Below are 25,022 nucleotides of genomic sequence, written 5' to 3' on the forward strand. Positions count from 1 at the left end.
TCAATTTTGTGTAAATGGGAAACACACCAGTGGGAGATCAGGAAATAGTGGTAAGTAATAGCAGTGTATCCCATCCCCCTTGTCCCCAACCCCCAATATCCTGAGAATATATAGAGCTGTAGAGTATGGCTTCCTCTCTACAAAACTCTAGGCATGCCAGCATAAATATAAGTTGGGTGAGCAAGTCAGTCCAAAGAGAGAGTGGGAGTTCCTAACAGGTCTAGCTTATATGAGAATAACTTTGAAGTCAGTCCTGATTCATTTTATATGTGTATGTGTGTGTGCATATATACATATATATATATATATATATATATATATATATATATAATATTCACTTAATCATGACAGGGAGGGAGAAACTGTTTTAAACATGAAAACTTTTAAAATCACAAAACCAGAGAACATTTGCATAATTTTCAAGAATACCTTTCAAATACATAACTACTTCAGAAGGTCCAAAATTTCAAGTCCCAGGTCCCAGGTCTGGAAATTGAAGGAGAGTAGTAGTTGACAATGGATTGGGAAAAAAAAAAGGCCCTTGGAGTTAGTGAGTAGGTCGTCAGGGATTTAACAGAGATGTCTCCACAAAGTGGTAGGGACCAGTTCACTTTATACTAACTCCCTCATACATCTTTCATTTTCAGGATAACTTGAAATATCTTTGGCTCAAGATGATATTGCTTCAAGGACATGGCCTTGCCATTACTTTTCAGCCAGGATGGAGGTAGCAGGAATTAGGGTGAAAGGAAGGCTAATGGCTTCTGGGCCTTCCTGAAAGGGCCCTTGTGCCTTGCCCTGGTATACTCAACAGTTTATATGCTTTTGCAAAGGAAATTTCCCTTCATTCTCTGACATTTGGTCACTAGCTGAAGTTGGAACCAATGTTCTGCAGCCATGTGTTGTCTTTTTCTCTCCTTGAAAACTAAAATATTAACCCAGTTCTGATGCCTGAGGGTTGGAAAGGTAGCTTTCTGAGCCACACCACATTTGTTGAATCTTGCTCTAAAGTACCTTCCAGCTCTGGAAGCCTGAGCCTGTGACGCTGGAATTTCAAGCCTCAGTGACTCAGAAGTGAACTGCAGCAGATTTCCAGGTTGTCTCAGTAGGGAAAAATAACAATTCTGCTTCTTAATGAATTAGTGTGATGGAGGCAGTACATGTTAGAAAAAGGCCTGGAGTGGCATGGTTTCACTGGACCCTGACCCTGAAGGGCCACTGATAAAGTCCTGGTGTTCTTTCCTAATTAGGCATAGGGTTTTCACAAAAACTCTACCCTTTGCAGGTGATTTACACTAGTTTTAGCTCAGACATGTGAGGGAGCCAGAAACATCCACATTTCCACAGCCTGGTGTGTCTTGGCTTTCCCCCTGAAGACCTGCTCTGCTTGCTCATTGTCTGTGAACCCACTTTGGGGAGGGAGGAAACCCAACTGACTCTGGGCCAGGCAAGTCAATCACTCCTCTCCCCAATCCTGCCCCCCTGGAGCTAGCTAGGCTCCTCCCTATGTCCCTTCCTTTTCACCCAAATCTGTACCTCTTACATCATTATACTTGTAACTATTTTACTTCTCAACACAAGGTGAGGGTAGGGGACTAGTCAATAAGTCAGTAGTTTTTATTAAACATTTAACTCTGTGCTAGGTACAATATAAAATGTTGGGGCTACACAGAAAAGCAAAAAACCACCCCTTCCCTCAGGGAGACTGCATTCTAATGGGGAAGATAATGTGCAAATAACCACATGTGGAGAAGGTACACGTGCCTCTCTCTGGCTCTGTCTTTCTGTGGCCATCTTTCTGTTTCTCTCTCTCTGTGGGTCTTTATCTCTGTATCTCTCTCTCCGTGGTAAAGTGAAGGAATCCCAAAGGAATGTACTTAGCTTGGAGAGAGAGTGAGGAAAGACCAGGGAAAGGCAAAAGCATTATTTAATAATGTACACAGTCAGTGGAACTAATTATAGCCTGCTGCCCCTCCCCCACCACTTAGCCTGGAGAAGAGAAGACTGGGGGGGATGGGGGAGAAATGATAATTATTATCTTCATAGATGTGAAGACATCTCAGGGAAGAGGAAACAGATTTGTTCTGCTCACTCCCAAAATGTAGGACTAAGAACAGTGGTCACGAGAGGGGCAACGGAGCGAATTTGGAGTTTGAACAAGAGGAAACTTCCCAATCGTCTAAAAGTGGGCCCTCCTCCCCCACCTGAGGTCTTCTCAGTAGAGGATGTATGATCGATAGCCAGGTATGCTGTAGAAGGGGTTCACTATAAATTGAGTTGGATGGCCCTTGAGATCCCTTCCAACCTCGGGATTCATGTGTTTGAAACCCAGGTAATCTGAACCAACCCCAACTGGACCGAGTACAAGGCAGTTGGCCTACTGTGCTAGCCCCACTCAATTGCACAATCCGAATTTGAATAGATAAGAGTCACCAGGTGACTCTTTCCTGCTCATGTCGCCAGTTCACAACAGACCAATGGGTTTGGGTGGAAAGGCACAATTCCAACATCACTTCCTCATTTCAAATATAAAAAATAAAGATAAAATTGCAGGGAGATTTCCATCCCAAATCACAAAGTGTTAGGATTACTCAACACTTGTATCTAAAATCCGGGTAAGCCAGGTCCCAAAGCCCATTGGTGTAGAACCCTGGTATGCTCCGCTTGAAGTCACAGCGGAGTTGTCTAGAGCTCCAGGTTTCGTCAATCCTCTTCGAGTCCCTCCTACGAGGCTCTTCAAACAGGAGCCCTTCACTCTCCAAGAGCATAGCATAAGGAGAGTCACAAACCAAAGGGCTTTGGGACAATGGTTACACCTGTTTGGCTTTTTAAGCCCTCCATAATCTGACCCCTTTCTACTTTCCCAGTCTTCTCACTCCCACGACTCTGCGTGTTCCGCTATCCAGTGACAGTGGCCTCCTGACACACACCACCCCAACTCTAAGCGTTTTCATCCGCTGCTTGCCGTTCCTGGAATACTCTTCCAGCCTCATCCTCGCCTTCTGGCTTCCCTAGATTCCATATCTTAAAGTCCTATTTTCTGCAAGAATCCTTTTCTAGTCCTTGAGCTTTTCTCTGACGTTATTCCGAGTTTATCCCTTTACGTACGTATTTGTTTGCATGTTGTCTCTCTCATTACATTATGCGCTCATCAAGAGCAGGGACTGCTTCTGGCCTTTGCGTCTCCAGCACTCACAACAGTGCCTGGCACATAGAAAGGGCTTAGTTTGACAGATACACTTCTATCTCAAGTAACAAGTGGTTACAAAGTGTCCCTCTCTGTGATTTCCTAGTTACAAACTGTCTCTCCCTGTGAAGCCCTAGTTACAAAAGAACTTTCCTGGGAACTCACTGCTTTTACTTAAACTCTTGTCGCTGGGCAGAGACCGGACGTACTGACCCTAGAAGGAAATGCGGTTCATGGGTAGCCAGAATTGAATGGCTCGATATCTGCGACCCCAAAACAGACGTTTCAGATGCCCCAGCGCTCCAGATGCGCCCGCACTTGCCACCGGACCCATCCCGTTGCACTACAGGCCTGCCTGCCTCTGTCTCCCTTCTCTCGGCTTCCCCGCTCCTCCCTTCCAGATCTCCGCCTCCCCACCCGGAGTTGGCCGGGTTGGGTTAGAGGAGGCTGGGTTGCGTCACTCTGTGAAGGAGACACCCTCGTGTGGCATGGAGGCGGGAGGCTGGGGCCGGGCGGTGGACGCTGGCAAAGTGATAAGCAGTCGACCCCGGGTGGAGCAGAAGGCCGCCCCTGGGCTGTGACGGATCCTCCGGCCCGACCAGCTCCTCGCTGCCTCCAAGTTTATGCCACAGGGCGCCGGAGGACGCTTCCTGCGGAGCCACTCCTTCCCGGGGGGATGCCGGACGCCGCCGCCCCTGACAACGCGGAGACCCCCACTGTGGGGAGCACAGAGCCCAGCGCTCTGAGAGGACTGACTCGCTATCACACCTACAAGCGGCGATGGTTCTTCCTTCTGGTCGTTTCCTTGCTCAACTGTTCCAATGCCATGGTGCGGAGCCGGAGGGAGGCGGGAGTAGGAGTGAAGGGGAGGCTGGCACCCTGGGCCGGGAGCGGGCTGGCCGGGCCTATCTTCAGAGGGAGCTCAGGCTCGTGCAGGGGGGTGGGCGGGGCCGAGGCACTAAAAGACTTAGTGCGATTGGAGACCAGAGAGGGTCAGGTTATTCTGCTGGGCTGTTAAGGCTGTTCGAAGAAGCAGAAAGAGAAAGCAGGGCCTTAAGAGAGTCCAATCAGGCCCCTTCTTTAGAGAGGGAGAAACCGAGGCCCAGAGAGGGGAAGGAAGGTGCTTGCATGCAGTTCTGGGATCCCAGCTATGGCCTCTGGGATGGAATAGCAAAAGGTCCATACTGGGGTTCAGTAGAACAAGCTAGGGAATGGAAGAGAGAATGCCTTAAGAAACCCTCAGAAAGACTTATATGTGGGACTTGGCATGAATCTCTATTCAGTTTCATTCTGGTCTAATCTGGACCTGTGATTTCAGTGATGAGTAGGTTTGAGGAAGCTTCCTCTGCCAGTGTTGATTCAGTAACTGTCTTGCAACTTATTAGAAATGAAAGTCTTATTGAGTTGCCTGGAATATTAAGAGGCTGCTGGTACTACCTTCTCAGGGTCACACAACCACCAAGTATCAGAAACAGGCCTTAAGCCCAGGTCTTCCTAATTCCAAGGATCATTCTCTGTCTACTATACCATACTGCTTGTATAGTCTGACCCAACATTTCTTCTTTTTAGAAACGCAGCTTAAATTATTGGCTCTCTGGGAAATCTTCCCCCAACTCCCCTTTGGTTATTACCTTTCCCCATTTGACCTTACACAGATCTTTGCCTTGTACCTCTCCAATGCACTAAGGTGGCAAAGAGGATAGAGTTTGAGGCCTAGAGTCAGGAAGACTCATCTTCCTGAGTTCAAATCTGGCCTTAGACATTTGTTAACCGTGTGATCCTAATCGAGAGACTTAACCCTGTTTGCCTTACTTGAAGTGAGGTGTAAAATGAGTTGGAGAAAGAAATGACAAACCACTCCAAGTGTCTTTGCCAAGAAAATCCTAAATGGGGTCATGAAGAGTCAGACACTACTGAACAACAAATGTACCATCTTGTGACAGTTTTAATATTGCAGTTCTCTTTTTGTCTTGTCTTTCTATTAGAATCTATGAGGTCAGAAACCTAGGCTTATTCATACACCCACCCAACACCATATTCAGTGTATATTAGGTGTTTAATGGATATTTATTATGGACATGTGGGACCTTTATAGGGTCTTAGCACAACTAAGGAAGATTTCCTTTTCTCCCCAACCTTGTCAAGGCTTCAACGATAAAATTTTAAAGGGAACTAATGCATCAGAGGACTTGAAGTGAGGGGTTTGGGGGGAGCAGCAGGAAGGGGATCTGTTGATTTTGTTTCAAGCATTGTGGGCATTAGAAGGTGGGAAGGGTATCAGAAGGCTGTCAGTGCCTGGGCCTTTCACATATTCTATTTCCAGAGGAATTTCACCCTAACAATAGAGCCTTGTCATGACTTGGACTGTTTCAGCTTTCATTTAAGACTAAGATCCCTTCTTCTTACAGGATGGAGCAATACAGCATACTAATATAGTAAACATTTTTATTAATTGCTTAGCAGCTGTGCAAATCACATACAGAATTTAGATGAGATATGGCCCTTGCCTTTAAAAGACTAGTAGAATGATAAGACACCATCCCAGTGTACAGATAGCTTAGAGAACTGTAAAAGTACCATATGAAGTACTGAAGTGGGGCTGGGGCATTGAGAGGAATCCAACCAGGAAAGAAAAACTATTTGAAGAAAACTGGGCTTTAAAAAGCAATTAGGAACTGAAGTGATAAATGGGAGTGGTCAGGGAAGGGTGAAGATATTCTAGGCCTAGAGAACAGTATAAACAAGGCACAAAGTCATAATGTGACATATTTGCAGGGTGTGGGTGTGGGGAGTAGGTGGCCAGAAGTTTCCCATTCCTAGAAATCAACAATAAAAGTGGTAAAGGGAGAGACCACTAATCAAAACTAGCATTTCTTAGTCAAGTACCACTAATCTCCCAAGTAGCAGCTGACTAGGATGTCAAGGTGTTGTGTGTGTGTGTGTGTGTGTGTGTGTGTGTGAACATTATACAATAAAAGGGGAGGGCTTTGAATTCCAAGTCAAGGAAGGTAAACTTGAATTAGTAGAGTAGTAGTTCTCTGTCTAAGGAAGATTGGTTTGGCAGCCCTAGGAAGGATAGATTGAAATGGGAGATAGGGGTTGGGGTCAGGAGACCTGTCAGGAGATTCTTGCATTCAGGTTACCTTCTCCAGGTAGGCTTTTTTACTGGAGTTTGGCATTTGGAAAAGGGAGGAGCTTATAGAGATAAGAGATGACTTGGTAAATGGTTTGCATATCAGAGATGAAGGAGAATGAAGAGACAAAATTATTGAGCCATAGACAGAAATGGGATGACGGAGGGAGAAGAGTATATATTCAGGGGGAAAGAGAATAAGCTAATTTTTAGACATGACTTTCAGGTACTGATGGGACAGCCAGTTGGAGATAGTTTAGAGTAGGCCAAGCATATGCACTATTCCATCCTTTATCCTGAGCCTTGGGACTCCTGGTACAAATCCTGTTCTACCCACCCTGTGCTAGCAGATGACTCTTGTTCTCCCCTGTGCCCACCTTACCACTACCTGTCCCTACCTTATCTGGGAGACTTTGAAATTGATTGACCCCATTGCTACTACTCACAAAGAGGCATCCAACTCCCAAGAGGATTATCCCCTCCACACCTGGCCTTCAGTGATACTATCAACTTGGCTTCACCATGGCAGTAGGAGTGAGTGGTGCCAAGGCAATTAGGGCCATTCCACCTGCTGCCCAAGCTCAACACTGAAGTAATGTATTCTCACTGGGTGATAACAAGGGTGTGGTAATAGAATTTTATTACTGAGAGCTCATGAATCATTAATCCTTATGGAGTGTTTGGCTAGGGAGTGCTACTTATTCTTTCTAAGATTCTTTTAAAATTTGGCTGCCTAAAGAGTCAGAACATGTGTCTAACAGTGACCAGATTTCTCCTCTCTGGATAGCATAAACTCCAAGTAAATGTCATTCCTTTTTTCCCTCAAAAGATTTCTATTTTGGTTTAACACTGATTCTGGAGTTGAAGGACCTAGGTTCAAATGCTAACCCTGTTTGACCGAGGACAAGTCATTTAACCACTCTAGACCTAAGTTTCATCATCAGTTAAATAAGTGGCTTAGACCTCCAAGGTCCTTTCTAGCTAACTACTTGAACTCTGGATGCATACGTCTTCAAGACAAAAATGTCCTATTAGGTCACCCAGCTTTTCATTGGCTGTCTACCATGCTTGGAACTCTCCCTCCTCATTTCTATCTCTTAGTTTCTTGAACTTCTTCAGGTCTAAACAAAAGTGCTGCACGAAGTCTTTCCTGGTCCTTAATCTTAGTGCCTTTCCACTGATATTATCTCCAGTTTACCTATATCTCATTTGTACATAGTTTGCATATTGTCTTTTCCATGAGATTATGAGCTCTTTGAGGGCAGTCTTTTGCTTCTTTTTGCATTTTTGGTTGTGTATTGACATGACTTCGTGTAGTTATCCAAGTAGTACAATGTCTGTTACATGTTGTTGTTCATTCATTTCAGTCATGTCTGACTCTTCATGACCTCATTTGGGGTTTTCTTAGCAAAGATACTGAAGTAGTTTGCCATTTCCTTCTCCAGCTCATTTTTATGGATGAGGAAACTGAGGCAAACAGGGTTAACTGCCTATGGTCATATAGCTAGTAAGCGTCTGAGGCCAGGCCATCCTGACTCTAGGCTCAGGTTATTTATAAGACCCCTTCCAATTCTTGATCTATAATCATATGATCTCTACCTGGTTCCCCTGCTACTTCTTTAAAGTCAGTATGTTCCCAGATGGAAGAAAGCTTGATGGAACTGGAGATGTTTAGGCTAGAGAAAAGAAGACTTGGTTGGGGATAGAGTGGGGAAGGCACAATCGCTTTCTTTCAAGTACTCAGAGGGCTATTATGTCAATTTCATGAAGGCAGATTTTGGCTCAAAATAAGGAAAAAGTTCCCAACAATTTCTAGTTTTCTAAAAGTAGGTTAGGCTGCTATGAGTGTTGTTTTTCCTCAGTCCTTTAGGGGCACAATGGCCTTTGTTCAAGATGTCATGGAGGGATTCCTATTTAGGGGAAGGTTAGGAACTTTTTATCTGCCTTCCAACTCTTAAGTTATCTTTTCAAACCAGTTGTCTTCTTAAATTCCTCATTTCTTTTGATGGCTCCAATATTCTCCTGGGCTTCTCACCTTTGACCTTTCCTTCTCTCCTCACACCATTTTGGCTTCCAAGTCCAGTTGTTTCCTTCACCACAATTTCTCTCCTTTGTTCTACTCAGCCTCTCTGTTTCAGGTCTCATCACCTCATACCTGGACAACAGTGTCATCATCTTCAGTTTTTCTTCCCCAATCCTTCCTACTCATGATGCCAGATGGAATGGTCAATTCTTTGTCACTCTCCAAAACCTTTAAATTGCTTCCCATTGACTAGACTAGAACGTAGCTTGGCATTCATAGCCCTCCACAATCTATTTCTAATCTCCTCCTTTGCCAGCCTTCTCTCCCACTGTTTCCCTAAAGAAACCTTTCAGTCACATTAAGTTCCTCATTTCTATTTACCTGCCAAGGTTATTTTCTCTCCCTATGTTTTTCCTCATACAGTCCTCCTTGTCTGGAGTGCCTTCACCCTCTTCTTTCCCTCTCTAAATCCTACTCATTATTCAGGAGCCAGATTGTCCTACCATCTCCATGACACCTTCCCTGGCCCAGCCATTGACTCTCCAGCAGAGACTGAATGCCCACTCCTCAGATACGGTATAGTAGGCACACTGCTAGATGGTTGCCAAGGACCCTTCTGACTAACAAACTGTGATTCTATAATTCATAAGTAGCTGCTACTGATTTCCATTAAGCCTTTGATATATTTCATGCCCACATTTACACTGGAATACACAGGAATAAGCCACATTGTATAGGTAACAAGAATTTTGGATTGGAAGTCAAGAAATCTATGTTCAAATCTGGATTCTGCTATTTTCTGTGCGATGTTATTTTTGGCTAGTTACCCTCTCTGGCCTTTAATGTCTTCATCTACACAATGAGAGGGGTTGACTAGATGATTTTTGAGGTAATTCCCAAATCTAAATATGTGATCCCATTTCTGCCTGGCCTGTGGCTGTTTTCCCTTTTTGAGGAAGATATGTTTTACCATAGACCTTCACCCTCTTCTTAGTCCTTCCTCAACCTCCCTAGGCCCTGCCTCCTTGTTGATTTCCATTGCCCTTCTTCCCCCCATGCACACCTAAATTTTTTCCCTGACTCCCTGAACAGGACCTCATGATTATACAAGATGAGTTTTAATGTACCTAAACTGAGAAGGTTGGATTAGATGACCTCTAAGGCCCTTTCCTCCTTACATTATGGTTTTTGTTTTTCCCTATTTTTTGTAAATTTTTAAAATTTTAAACAAATATAAAAATGAGAAAAGAATAAAAAAATTACCAGAGAGGATTCAATATAAAATACATTTCCATTTCAAGAAAACCTGTATAATAAATACCATACATTCTTTTCAAAGCTGCCCAGCTTTTCTTTGCTTCCTTGTTGGTTTCTTTTGTTCTCTGCTATGTGCTTTTTACTTTTTTTTTTCCCCCTTCTCTCCCCCTACCACCTTAAAGAAGGCTAAAATTAAGTGTGGGTGTGCATATATATATACATATACATAGATATCTATAAATATACACACATATACATATACACTCATACACATATATGTAAGATCCTACTACACTTATTTTCTCCTATCATCTGTTTCTCTGAAGGTGGATAGCATCTTCCTTCATAAGTCCAGGTCTTTCCATGTTTTTCTAAATCAACCAGCTCATCATTCCCTACTCCATATAAAATATTCCAACCCAATCATATCCTATCTGAGAGATTATCTCTGAAAGATTCCCCCCCCCCCACATGCCATTTTCTGTACTCCTTTTATTCTTGGCTGCATAGGTTTTATTTATACAAGAAAATTTTAGTTTAAATAATTGATATTATCCTTTTTCTACTTTAACAATGCTCTCACCTTATAATACAGTGTAAGGTCTGATACTGCTGAATCTAATTACTTTACATCTTTTCCCCCTGGTTTCTTTGATGTTCTTGACCTTTCGTTCTTCCAAATGAACTTTGTTACTATTTTTTTCCTCAGTAAAATGATTTTTTAGTAATTTAATTGGTATGGCATTGAATAAATAGATTAGTTAGGTAAAACTGTCATTTAAAAATTATATTGACTTTACCTACCCATGAACAATAAATATTACTTCAATTACTTAGATTTGAGCTTATTTTTATAAAACGTGTTTTATGTTTATGTTCATGTAATTCCTGTCTGCTTTGGCAGGAATGTGCTCCAGCATTTTATACTGTCTAGGTATTTTAAATGGTCTAAAAATATTGGATAATACTGCTGACCCATAGTATAGTTCCTCTATTTTTCACTTTTGATTAAATCTACTTTAACTTTAACTTTGTCTGAGATCATGATTACTATCCCTGCTTTTTTTACATACTAAATTCTACTCCTGCTTTTTATTTTATCTTTGTGTTCATCTCTCATTTTTATAATGTTTCCTGAAAGCAACATACTGTTGAATTAAAATTTTTAATCTGCTATTTCCGTTTTATGGTTAAATGTGTCTCATTCACATTCTAAGTGACAGTTTCTTGTGTATTTTTCTTCTTCCTATTTTTCCTTACTATCCTTCTTCACCCTATTTACCCTATCCCTCCTCACTCCTCTGCTTTACTTCTACCTACTACCTTGCCCTCATATTCCTTAACATACCCAATCCTCCAAGAATCCCTCTGTTATCCTCTCTTCCTACTCTATCCCTTTGCCCTCTTATTTCTTTCTGAATTTAGAAGACTTTTATACATACATTCATATATATGTGTTGTTCCTTCTTTAACTCATTCCCGACAAGAATAAGGGTCTAGCACTATCTGCTTTTCCCCCTTCTAGCCTCTTCTGTATCAATTTCTCCTTTTATGCTTATTTGTATGAGATAATTATTCTTTTTGATCTTTCCCTATACAGTTTTATTATTTTTTAAGAATCACCTCATCATACACAGCTCAACCCATGCCTTTCTTTCAAATTACCCAAATAATGATGACAATCATAAGAGTACTGCTAATATTTTCACACATATGAAGTATGCAATTTGGACCTTATTGAGTCCCTTATAATTATTCTTTAATGCTTACCTTATATTTCTCCTGGATGTTATATGTCAAGTTTTCCTGTAAGTTCTGGGGTTTTTTTTGTCACAAGAACTTGAAAGTCTTTGAGTTCATTAAATGTGCATTTTTTTTCATTCAGGATTATACGTAATTTTCTGGGTAAGTTATCCTTGGCTGTAACCTCAGTTCTTTTGCTCTGTAGAATACAGTATTCAAGACCTACAGTCCTTCAACATGGTAGCTGTTAGGTCTTGTGTAATCCTTATTGGAGTTCCATGGTATTTAAATTTTTTTTCTTGTTGCTTCTAATATTTTTTTTATTAATCTGGGAGCTTTGAAATTTGGCTATGATATCCCTGTAAAATAATCCTGGGATCTCTTTCAGATGTTTATTGGTGGATTTTTTTTTTCTATTTCTACTTTGCCTTCTTGTTCTAGAACTTCAGGGCATTTTTCCTTGATAATTTCTTGCAATGTTGTATCAGGATAATTTTTTTTCTTGTCATAATTTTTGGGTAGTCTGACTATTCTTCTATTATTTCTGCTAGATCTGTTTTCCAGATTGGTTGTTTTTCTGATAAGATGTTTCACTTTCTCTTCTATTTTTTCATTCTTTTGATTTTGTTTTACAATTTTTTTTGTTTCTTAGAATGTCATTAGCTTCTCCTTGCCCAATTCTAGTTTTCAAGGAATTATTTTCTTCCTTAAATTTTTGGTTCTTTATTTCTAGTTGGTTGACTTTCTTTTCATAATTTTCTTTATTCTTCTTGGATTGCTATTATATTTTTTTCTAATTTTCCCACTATCTCTTATTTGATTTTCAAAGTTTTTCCAAGAACTTTTTTTGTGCTTAGGACAATTTGATACTCATTGAAAAAGGAGTGGTGTTTTCTTTAGCTTCATCATTTTTCTCTGACTATGAACCCAGATCTTCTTCTCTATCCCCATAGTAACTATCTATGGTTGGGTTTTTTCTCCTTTGCTTACTCATTTTTATTTACTTATTTTTTGTTTAATTTTTTTTTTTAGCAGCTATTAGTGTAATCAAATTGTAGTCCTGAGGTAAGGGAATGATCCTTGAAGCCTCAGGACCTTGTTATTGCTATTTTCTGAGGTCTGTCTTGAGGCCCAACCTTGGGCACAGCTAGGGCCCTCAGCCACACTGTCCTGCAAACGATCTTGCTCCCTGCAGCCCTTCCAGTGGCTGCAAACTACAGCTGTCCTCTCTGCCCTGGAACTGAAACCAAGGGACTCTACTCTCCTGCAAGTGCCCACACACAACAGGGTCCCTGCCCCCCTCCTACTACATTACCAGGTGTGTGCTAGCTCCTTCTCCCACAAGCCACAATTTGGGTGGGGGCGGAGTGTTGTCTTACCAGCACAGCTGTGTTTAGTGTCCCTCAGCAGTGGAAGGCCTTTAAATCTTCCCATACTCAGCCATCAGACCCCCACACTGTTTGCAAGATGAACCTTTCTAAGTCTGTGACTGCCTCCTAACCCAGCTGCCCCAGGGTTTGTCTTTTATTGATTCCGTAGAGTCTGCCTGTAGGTGTTTGCACTTTACTCAGGCCAAACCTCCTCCCTAGGAGGTCGAATCTTTCCTGGGGTCTTCTCAAATTGTCTTAGGAGGACAGCTACTTTACTCCATGTTTATTTCGCTCTGAGGCGATGTTCTTTTTTTTGTGGAGGAAATTTGGAGAGCCAAAGTTTTCTGTCCTACTCCACCGTCTTCTCAGACACATTGTATTTTGTTAAGATTCTGATACCTAACTGTCCCCAAGAATTAGAGAAGTGAATTTAGCTTCGATGTAAAAAAAAATTGAACAAATTGTGATCCAAAAGTAGAGATGTGAGATAATGAGTTCTCGAACACTGAGTCTCTTTAAGTGAATTCCTGCTCGGTTTTGGATGGTGGTCCTTTGTAGTTTTGAGCCTGAGACTGATTTCCTGTATAGCATCAATGGCTGATACTAGCATGATCATGTTATTCCTCTCTGGAGAAGATGTATTTTAATGGGAACTTGGACAAGATTATGCCTTAACCCGAAATAATGATGTCCACGTGGAAGTATTCCAGGCACAGTGACAGGTTAGGGGTTCAGGTCTCTTGGATTTTTCCTTAATGATTCCATTTCCCATGTTGCTTTGTCCCTAGCTATTAAAAAAAATTAGTCTGTTAACATGTTTTCACTGAGTCCCTCTCCTTACCCTACTCTTTGTGAGGTTAAGAATGGGGAAAACAGGAAAAGAGTACATTTTGGTACTTAACCCTCGGTGTGCCTCTACCAGTTCCTTGGGTGGGAAAGATAGGATCCATTGTGATAGTGGGCTTAACTCTTGGTATGGACAAATGCCCTAGGAACCCAGAAGCGGAGGAGAGATCAGTTTGTACTGGCTGCCTCCCTTCTCCCTCCCCAAGCTGTCCCTCCTTACCTTGGATTCCTAGATTCCCTCTCTCCATTCAAGACTCTGCTCAAGAGCTACTACCTCCTATGAAACCTTTCCTAGATTCCTCTCCCACTCAAGTTGTTAGGGTTTCTTTTCTCTAGATAACTCGATATTTGCTCCGTATAAATTTTGTATTTACTTATCTGTGCATATGTAGTTTCACCTCTGATAAAAACAACCAAGTACCTACTATGTGCCAGGTACTGTATTAAGCACCGAGACTACAAAAAAGAAGCAAAAAGACAGTCCCTGCCCTCAAAGAGCTCACAATCTCAGGGAGGAGACAGCATGCGAACAAATATATACTGTGTGAGTTGTGTACAGGATAAATAGGAAATAATTAAGAGAGAGGAGGCACTGGAATTAAGCAAGGATCCTCTATTCACTTGGGAGTAGGGTCTTCTTTCCTTTTGGTCTTTGTATCTCCAGAACCTTGGACAACCTGGAACAAGGTAAGCTTTTGCTAAATGCTTGTTGGATTGAATTGGGATGGAATTGATTGGAAGGATGCATGAAAGTAGACCTTGAAAGATACAGAGGACTGGGCAGTAGCAGAGGACAGGGGAGGTGTACATTCTAAGTGGGGATGTGGTACTGAAGCCTGGGTTGGGGAGTGAAACCAGCCTGACTGAGTTGGAAGGTACATGTTTGGGAAAATTTAGTGCTGCCAGGTTTTCAAAGTCCTCTCAGTAGGGTATTATTATCTTTATTATTACAGACATTTATTAGGAAACAGGTTCAGAGACATAAATTAATTCCTTATGGGTACCCAGGTAATAGTCCAAGGCTGGATTTGAACACAGGTCTTCCTGATTTCAAATCCAAGCTCTTTCCACTCAACATCACTGCCTCCTTAAAGGTAAGGTAAGGCCAGATTGTTGAGTGCCTTAAATGCTAGGCTGAGGATTTTTTCTTTTGGTTCTGTATTGATATGACTTCATGCAGCTATCCAAGTAGTATTTAATTCCAAAGGGGAAATTTGGGGAGACATCGCATGCCTCGAGGGATGTTGCCAGGCAACAAGACTGGTCTCAGAATCACAGAATATCAAAGCAGGAAAGGACCTTAGTGACATCTAGTTCATTTTCCTGACTTTATAGATGGGGAAACTGCCCCTGGAGAGGGGATGGATTTACCCAAGGTCACATAGCACCTCAGTGGTAGCCCTCAGATGACACACAGGTTTCCTGGCTTTTGGGTCAGTGCTCAGGAAATGGCTTCGTTTCCCAGGGCAGAGGGAGGCTGGTGAGCCAGCTGTGGCCTCTAAAGGGGCCTTGAGCTTTTGCCTCACAGAGAGAAACTCATCCTTTGAGTTTCATTTATTTCTGACATGCTGCCAATAATAACCAATGCTTCCTCTTTTCACTTCACTTCCTTGCTCCCCTCACCTCCCCAACAGCAAAAAAAAAAAAAATGGGAAGCAACTTTCTTCCACCTTCTCTGTCCTTTCCACTGAAGGTCTTTTGTAGAGCTAAAATTGAATGACTCTGTTACTCTTTTAACCTCTTCTTCCCTCTCCCTTCTGTCCTCATCATTGAGGCAGGGCAGTAGGGTGAGCAATGTCTGGCAGATGGGAGATAGGAACCCTGAGTTCTTCCACTAAGTCACTGTGTGACTTTGAACAAATACTGGCTATTCCCTGTCTCTATCTCTGTCTCTGCACATCAATTGTCTCCTTGGAAAGACAGGAGATAATCCTTGCCCAGCTTTCTACTTAGAGCTGTAGTGAAGATCGGAAAAGAGAATAAATCTGAAAGCCTTGGGGATTTACAAACTCACCCCTACATGTGAAAGATGTTAACATCTTTTGAGATAAAGGTTGAAATTTAAATAATTTTCTGGAACAACAAAATAACTCCAGAGATGAGGCGTTCAGATAAAGGGCCAGCCTCTTCTCACCTATAGAATCAGTTTATGTCTGTGCTGATTCCTGGGTCTGCAGGACAATGGGGCCTGGATCTCTTGTGCCTTCCCTAGACAGTCTGACCTCTCCTTCTGGTGCTGGGAATGCAAGTAGTCTCAGCATTCTCTTCCCTCTACCTAGAATGACCTCTTCCTACCCATCTCTCCATATCCCTGCAGTCCTCCAGGACTCAAACTCCACCTGCTCTGAGGTTCCTTTGGGTTTTGAATTTATGATCCTATGATGAGAGTGCCACCTCTCTCAAAAGGCCTTTCCCAATTACTCTCCTTATTAGGATATGTCCTTCCCTCCCTCCACCCTCAATACTGCCTACACCCCCCCCCTGCCCCCACTGCATACACACACTGCCCATGTGTGCCTCAGAACTGACAGAAGGGCCCATGCTTTGAGATGATGAACCAATCCTCTTAAGGTCCCTGTCAGATTTTCCTACTGTTTTGTTATCTCAAAACTTGAACCCTGTGGTTTTTCAGTCCTGTCTGATTCTCTGTGGCCCCATTTGGGGTTTTCTTGGCAAAGGTATTGGAGGGGTTTGCCATTTCCTCCTCCAGCTCATTTTGCAGATGAGGAAACTGAGGCAAACAGGGTGAAGTGACTAGTCCAGGCTCATAGAGTCAGTAAGTGTCTGAGGCCAGATTTGAACTGAGGAAAAAGAGTCTTCTTGACTCCCCCTGGTGCTCTATCCACTGCACTACCAAAAACCAAAAAATAACTATGCCACTTGGGTCTGGAAGCCATATATATATATATATATATATATATATATATACACACACACACACACACACACACACACACACACACACATATAGATATATACATATACACACACGTGTGTGTGTTTGTGTGTGTATCCTGTATTTACTTGTCTGTGAACTTGTACTCTCCCCGCCCCCAAGAGAGTATAAGCATATTGAGGGCAGAGACTTGTCTCATTTTTGCATTTATGTCTCCAGAACCCATTCCAATGGCAGCCATGTAGGAGTTGCTCGTAAATGCTGCTGATTGATTGAGTTGGGATCAGGCATTTCCTGTGTTCAGATCCTAACACTGATACTGATTGTGTAACTGGGGGCCAGTGACTTAACTTGTGAGCCCCAGTTTCCTCATCTGCAGACCAGGGATAATTATATACCTGTATTATCTTGTTCCCAAGAGGCTCATATGAAATAATCTATGTGAAGTGCTTTGCAGATTTCAAAGCACTATACAGATGATGACTGTTATTGTCTAGCATGAAGCAGTCCTGCTATTCCAGTTCTCAGGAATTTCTGAGCTCCTAAATTACACAGAGTCAGAAGACCAGTCTGGTCAGACCTTGTTCTCTGTACTTTCCTGGTTTTCCTCCCTTTATCCTGAGACCATGAGCTTCTTGGGGACTGAGGCTGGGGTTGGGGGTGGTGGTCTTTCCTGGTGTCTCCTATGGGGAGATAGATGAGTGAGTGCTTTTCCCAAGTGTGGGTGATCCCAGGCCCATTTCCAGATCAGTGACCAGTGATGCCTTCTGGCCTTGCTTTGGCAGGTGGGTTTCATTCTGAAAGCTCTGACTGCTGTTCAGTTTGGAGCAAATGTCCTCCTTTGGCTATGTGGCTCCCTTTCCTTGGCTCCTCCTTACATGGTCACCTACTCTTGAGCTCAGTCTGCACCTCCCAATGGGATCCATGGAACCCAGGCTCATGAAGGTTCTCTCCTACTTTGCAGCTCTGGCTGAGTTTTGCCCCAGTGGCCGACAAAATTGCTCACCACTTCCAGCTCTCCATGATGGAGATTAATTGGTTGTCACTTATCTACCTGGTGATGTCCATCCCCTTTGGCATAGTTGCTACATGGATCCTGGATTCTTTTGGACTCAGGTGTTCAGTGAGTATCCCTCCCTCCTTCTATGTATGACTTCCCAATCTAACGACTCTGATGTGTGAGTCCTATCACCTCCTTCCATCATGAGCTCCCGGGGCAAGACCATTATTCTAAGTCCTCCTCCCCTTCCTGGTGGGGGAACCAGGAAGGAACTGAATCAGTATGGTTTACTTGTGAGTCTCCCTGAAACTTCTGTTTAGGATTTTCTTCATTTTCTTTGGGAATTTCTTCATTTTATTCATTCAGGGTTTGTAAAGATGTCAATCACAGTTCAGTGAAAAGAGCCTTGGATTTGGAATCAGAAGACTTAGTTTCAAATTCGAGCTCTGACATTACCTGTATTATTTAACCTGAGGATGTCAAACTAAATGATCTTAAAGATTCTTTCTCTTTCTAAGATCTATATTTCTTTTTTTTTTTTTGGTGAGACAATTGGAGTTAAGTGACTTACCACAGCTGGTAAGTGTCTGAGGCTGGATTTGAATTCAGGTCCTCCTGGCTCCAGGGCTGGTGCTTTATCCACTGTGCCACCTAGATGCTCCTAAATCCTATATTTCTAAGAAAATAACCCTGTGTCTATGTGCCTTCTATTCAATGTCCCATCCAAGCTCCAGGCTTCTTCCAAGGTCATGTCTCAGAGTAGTTTGAGCTGGTGAGTGTCTCCAGTGTGATTTGAATCAAGATCTTCCTGATTCCGAGTACAGGGCTCTACCCACCATGCCAGGTTCTTTCCTCTATGTGGTGCAAGATTTAGGAGGGGAGGACCAGGGATCTGTGTTGTTAGGTTTAGAGCACCCCAGGCACCAGAGTCTGGGAGGGTCTTAGGCCAGCCTAGAGAAGGTCTCTGTTGCATGCTGTCTCTCCTTCCTTGCAGACCATCCTCTGTGCCTGGTTGAATGCCATTGGGAGTGTCATCCGACTGTTCCCCTGCTTTACTTTTATGGGCAATCACCATTTCCTGTATTTTATGATTGGCCAGAGCTTCTGTGCTGTGGCCCAGGTCTTGGTCATCTTCTCTCCAGCCAAACTTGCAGCCTTGTGGTTCCCAGAGCACCAGCGAGCTACTGCAAACATGATCGCTACCATGTGTGAGTATATGTGTGCGGCAGGCTGCTGGGATGGAGAGGAGGGGGCACCAAGAAGAGCTATCGGTCAGTGGAGACGCACTGATTAAGAGCCTGTCTTGGGCCAGGCGCTGTATTCGCCACAGAGGACACAAAGAAAGACAAAAGAGACTGTCCCTGGCCCGAGATCACAGTAGAAGGGGGTGGGGGTGGGAGATTGCAACACCAAGTATGTACAGATAATCTCCTGTGTATAGCATAAATAGGAATCACTGGAGGGAAGGCACTAGGGCTAGGAGGGCTAGAAAGGCTTCCTATAGAAGGTGGGATTTTAGGTGAGGTCAGCAGGGCCAGAGGGCCCGGGTATTGGTGTTCCTTAAGGTCTGTATAGAACAGTCCTGATTTCTTGAACACGAGGCTCTACCCTTACTACCGCCAAGAAGAACATCAAATCCACGGAACACTTGTGTGGAGCTCCTTGGTGCCTGCCTCTGAACTAGGCACCTTTTACATCTCTCATCTCCAAGCTTTTGCACAGGCTGTGTCTCATGGCTGGAATGACCTCCATCCTCCATTTTAGCCTTCTTCAAAACCCAGCTCAAGCTTTTCCTGCTCTCCCCAGCTATTAGCAGCTCCCCTCTGAAACGCTCTTATGTTTACTTTGTGCATATTTTTTAACACACACAAAGGTGTACCTATTGTTTCTCCTGATAGAATGTAAGCCTTCTGAGGGTAGGAATTGTTCATTTTTGCCTTTGTATCCCCACATAGTAAGGGCTTAATAAATGCTTGTCATTGATGGATTTCGAACCCTTAGCTAGCTATAGTTATAATCACACTCCCTCCCTCAATGCCCCACCAATGTTTAGCAAGCACATTGCCTTCCCCACCCTTAGAGGCCAGGATTGGCCAAGACTAGTAAGAGAGCTCCCTACCCCATCAGAAAGGTGTGTGTAAATGAGAAGAAATCTTAGCAGAGCTTAACCCCCTAAGAGTATACAATGAGAGGTAATCTGATAAAGGAGATAGAGAGACAGCATTGAAGCCTTTGAGATCTGGCTCCTGCCTCTGGTACATATAGGCTCTGAGCAAGCAAGTTAACCACACCATGCTCTCTAGGCAGCTTTTTAAGAATGTAAGTTAAAAAAAAAGGTGCCAGCCTGCATTGGTAGAGGGAGTTTCCTCATTTGGGAGTTCCCTACACCAATGAAACCCTACACCTTTCTGTACAAATGTGTATTAAGAAACACAAGACATCTTATGATTATAATTTTCCTCACAGTTTCTATTTTTAATCTTGTCTCTTCTCCTGCAATTATGAGCCATTAAAGGTCTTAGAAAATTTCATGAACTGTGTGGGAGTGAAATGCAGGTGTTGACAGATGGTGGACTTGTGCCTTAGTAGGCAAGGGAGGAGAAACACAGTGCTTAGGAGCAGTGGGTGGTGACAGCTGGAAGGGAGTGGGTGGCCAATCTCTGGGGTTTGTGGAAGAGGATTGATAGGGACTAGTACCAGCCAAAGATAGACCTTTGGAGAGCAAAACTAGCAGGATGCCCCAAACTGCAGTAGTATTTATCTAGTGTATCTGAGTTAAAGTGGTTTCATGCCTATCTTGCGGTTGAAAGTAAAATTATGACAATCTTACTTATATGTAATGGGAGAAGGAAGGAGGTGTTGGTGCTCGAAAGTTGGGAAAGTAAGATCTCACTTAGGAGCCCTTTCTCTGTTTTCATGAAAAAAAAATCTCATATAAACTTGAATTGAAGGTTAATTTTTTTTGTATTTTTCATTTTTTCATCTATAGATGTTTACTTCCATTGTTTAATTCATCCATTCAGGCAGTTAGGTGGCAATGTAGATAGAACACTGGACCTGGATTTGAGTTAAAATCTGGTCTCTTATATTTCTTAGGTATGTGACCTTGAGCAAGTCACTTAACCACTCTTTGCCTCAGTTTCCCCATCTGTAAAATAATAGCACCTCCCTCCCAGGGTTCTTGTGAGGCTCAAATGAGATACCATTTGAAATGCACTTTGCAAACCTCAAAAGCACTCTATAACTGCTGGCTATTTTACAAATGCTAGCTATAATTCTCAGCGTGGCTACCCTAGTCTAAAACCTCATTTGCTTCCTGTCTGAACTATGGAAATTGGTTCCTATTCTATGTTTGGAATAATAGTCTCTTCATTCTGATACATCGACACATCATAGCAGATAAATTTTCCTTATGCATATCCCCACAAATTTGATCTTTGCATACCTCTACTTAAAATCCTTTCACTTCTCCACTGCCTGCTGAACTAAGTTCAAATACCTTGTCTTGGCATTCAATGCTCTCTATGCTGTGGCCCCAAGCTACCTTTCTACCCTTACCTCCTCATGTTCCCTTTCATTACCTCTGATTCAACCTAGTTTACACTCTTTTCTTTGTATATAGCCTCAGCAAGATCCCTTTCTCTTTGTTTTGAATGCCATGTGAAGGGTCTAGCCCTGAAACAGACCACAGTGACCTAAGGGAGCTTCCCTGGACATTACCTCCTCCTCCAAATCAATTCAGGGATCTCTAACCTTTGCCTCTAGACCCTGAGCTTGCTTGGTCACCTGAAACCAGGAGATCTGCTTTTTCCCTTTGTCCCCTCCTGCTCCCTAACCCCAGCCTATCTCTAATTACCTCTTCTCCTTGCCATTGCTACCAAGTCTTGTGACCTTTTTCTAGCCCCTCCTCTCTTTCCGTCCTCCCTACCTGTCTCCACACATGATAGACTGTGGGTGTATATTCCTAAGGTTTGCCTACAAAGGGAAAAGAATCTGAGATCTGAATTCAAGTTCAAGACACAGCCTAGCTGTGTGACCCTGGGCAAGTCACGTAACCTCTCAGTGTTCTAGGCAATTATCTAAGACTGTAAGTTGCAGAAAAGTTGTAAATTGCATTAGTAAAGAGAGTTTCCTCATTTGGAATTCCCTATCCTGATTAAAAAACAAACAAAAAACCACAGGTCCAATCCCTATCTACTTTAGATATAAAATTTTATTTGTAACATTGTGGCAAATCTTTTCTATTTTTCTGCTATTTTCTATTATTCAGTTTAATACTTTTTTCACATAGTTATTGACATCTGTCTTGTCCTGAGAGTTCCTTCTATTTGTTGAATCAAAACAATATATCATCCTTTCATGGTTATGATAAATACTTCATTCCATTAAAAAAATTTTTTTAATGTTTAAATTTCTGATTTAGCTAGAACTCACTGAGGTATATAGTATAAGTTGCTGGTCAGAATCTTGTGCCTGTCAGGTTTCTAACCTGTTTTTCCAGGTCCAGGGAATCTTTTGTCCCTGTTTTTATTTTTTTCTGGGCTTATCAGATGCTCATCTGTTGTTGACATTTGGATGGATGTTATGCCTAAGCCCTGGGTGAAACCTGTTTCCTCTTGGTTCCTTAAGTATGGGGGCATTAATTGAGACCATTGGTGTCAGTTAAGAAAAGTATAATGGCCAGCTAGGTGGTGTAGTGGATAGAGCACCAGGGCTAGACTCCGGAAGACTCATCTTCTTGAGTTCAAATCTGGCCTCAGAAAGATAGCTGTGTGACATTGGGTAAGTAACTTAACCCTGTTTGCCTCAGTTTCCTCATCCATAAAATGAGCTGGAGAAGGAAATGGCAAACCACTCCAGTATCTCTGCCAAGAAAACCCCAAATGGGGTCAAGAAGAGGCGGACATAACTGAAGCAATGAAAAAAACAATAAGAAAAGTTTCTTTACAACAAACTACACCTCTGTACTGCTTTGGGGATTTGCCTGCCTGGGTTTCCTGGGCTGAATTCATTTCCTATTCTGGCTCCTCTGTTTCAGCCTGTCCAGAAGTATGAGAGCATTTGGACTTTTTGGTGTCGCAACTGTTTTTCTATAGAGACACTTAACTAACTAATCTTTCTTCTTCAACAGGAAACAAACAAGTCAATTAGACCTCAAATAGAATAATTTCACTTGACTCACAAGTAACTCTCAATGTTCACAACAAACAACCCTTTCATTATTTTAAAAAAATGTTCAGATCCTCATTATTTCTCTCCCACTCATTGCCCCCACCTCACCCCCAACTGAGAAACCAAGACAAACAAACCCAACTAGTCGGGCAAAACAAATTCTCACGTTGGCTGAGACAGTAACAACAATAACAAATAATTCAGTCTGCCCTGAGTCCATCTCATGGGAGGTGAGTAGGGTATTTCATCTTGAGTTCCCTGGAATTGTGGCTGGTCATTGAATTCATCAGAATTCCTAAGTCAAACTTTTTGTCTTTACAGGATTGCTATTCTCTTATAAAAATCTTTTCATTATATTCCCTCCGACTCTCACCAAGTCAAACTTTCACCTGTCCTTCAAGACCCAACTTAAATATCACCTTCTCCTTGAATTTGTAGCTGGATCATACATCTACAGCTGGGAAAGACCTTAAGGTCTCTAGTCCAAACCACTCACTTTAAAAATAAGGAAACCAGAGGCTTAGGGAGGTGAAATGATTGACCCAAGGTGACGCAGGCTGTAAATGGCAGAATTCAAACCCAGCTCTCTAATTCCACAGCCTGCCTTCTTTACATTATATGCATAGCATATCATCTCCCCCTGCCCTGAATACCCATAATTCTCCACATACCTCATGTGATACTTGTGCTGTTCTGCTTTGTAGAATTTGTATATGTTCTCCCTTGCTAGAGTGTGAGCACCTCAAGGACAGGGTCTGAATCATATTGATTGCTGTCTCCTGCTCAGAACCCTCATGGGGCTTCACACGTAGCAGTCACTCAATAGATATTTGTCGATTTGAGTTGAATTACTGGATACCTACTATGTGAAGGGCCTTGGAATGGGCTACTTTTTAGGCGACTCAGTTGAATAAGACATTACTGCTCTAAGGCATTTCACAATCTAGTAAGAAAGATAGAATCAGAGCAAAATTATAATCCAAGGGAGAAAAATGATGAGCTGATTGATTTGTTCAACACATTTATCACACACTTATTAAGTACTGGTCTTTGTCCTGGGTGCTGAAGGAGATACAAAGTTGACTAATATTACAATCCAAAAGGGTCACTACATAAAGATTGTGCCATTATTCTGAATATACAAGGCTCCTTGAATGGGAGAACCATGGAGAGAAATAATGAAGTCAGAAGGGACAACAGGTTTAAGGAGAAAGCCTCAACTGGGATATGTCAAGTTTGATGAGATATTCAGATAGAGATGGTGAGATGTTCAGATAGAAATGTCCTTTATGGAGTGCTGGTTTTATGTAGGTCTGGAATTCAGAAGGAAGGCAGAATAAATAGATTTGGAAGTCAACAGCATAGAAGGTGGGAGGGAAAGTAAGTTAATTTGCCAAAGGAGACAATAGAGCTATAGAGATGAATGTCAAAGGTATAACCTAGAAGAAGGCCTATGGTTAGGGAGTAGGAAGAGGATAAGGAGCCAAAGAATGAGACAGAGAAGGAATGGTTTGAGAGGGAGAAGAACCAGGAGAGTATCGTATTGGTGAAGACAAAGGAGGAGAGAGGGTGCCACAGTAGAGAATGGTTAATAATATCAGATACTCCAGAGAAGTCAAGAAAGATAAGAACTAAGCAAAGCCCACTGCTAATTCATCTTCTCTACTTTTTTTATGGGAAAGCAGAAGTCCCTGATCAGGGGTCTGTTCATATTTTCTATGTTCATTAAGGAATGAGAACAAGCCAGAAAAATAACCCAGCTTTTATAGGTCACAACAGGAATTGACCTTTGAAGAGATCCAGCCATGAGCTTTGTTATTCTGTGGTATAATGGAAAGTGTTGAATAACAAAGTCATTAGAGTCTCCCTCCTGGTGGTGCACATCTGTCATCCCAGCTACCTGGGAGGCTGAAAATGGTGGATCTCTTGAGCACAGGAGTTCTGAGTTGCAGGGGGTTATGCCTATTGGATGTTTATATTAAATTCAGCATTAATAGAGAGAGCTTCTGAAGTGAGGGGCCACTAGGTTGCTTAAGGGTGGAGGTGGGGGAGTGGGAGTGAGGGGAGGAGGTGCTTTGAACCAGGTCAGGTCAGAAACAGAGCAGGTTGAAACTTCCATGCAGATCAGTAGTGAGATCAGACTCTAGATTGGCACTCCATGTACAACCTGGACAAGATAGGGAGAACCAATCTTTAAAAAAAAAAAAGTAAGATTCAAAGTGAAATCCTGGCTCTACTCTTAAATGCCTGTATGCCTTCAGAAAAGACACTTCACTTCTTAGCTAAAGGTCTGTAAAATATGATTGTTGGATCAGATCAGTACCTCACCTTAACCTGGAGCATATGAACTTTTATTTAAATTTTTTGATAACTATATTTCAATATCATTTGTTTT

The 25,022-nt window shown here is 42.4% G+C and overlaps 1 protein-coding gene across 3 annotated transcripts in view; it reads left to right on the forward strand.

Moving 5' to 3' along the window:
- The first annotated feature begins 3,461 nt into the window (after positions 1–3,461).
- Positions 3,462–25,022, forward strand: part of SLC49A3 (solute carrier family 49 member 3) — a 60,348-nt gene continuing 38,787 nt past the window's right edge. For all 3 annotated transcript variants that reach the window (XM_069072641.1, XM_069072624.1, XM_069072633.1), the window contains exons 1-3: positions 3,462–4,016; positions 17,420–17,578; positions 18,450–18,663. In XM_069072641.1, the coding sequence (XP_068928742.1) occupies positions 3,477–4,016; positions 17,420–17,578; positions 18,450–18,663 (913 nt within the window). In that variant the 5' untranslated portion in view covers positions 3,462–3,476. The remainder of the gene's footprint in view (positions 4,017–17,419; positions 17,579–18,449; positions 18,664–25,022) is intronic.

The sequence above is a fragment of the Petaurus breviceps genome, unplaced genomic scaffold, assembly GCF_028583685.1.
Source record: "Petaurus breviceps papuanus isolate PSGF00001 unplaced genomic scaffold, PetGlider_PUasm1.0 140, whole genome shotgun sequence".
In the NCBI taxonomy this organism is placed as follows: Eukaryota; Metazoa; Chordata; class Mammalia; order Diprotodontia; family Petauridae; genus Petaurus; species Petaurus breviceps.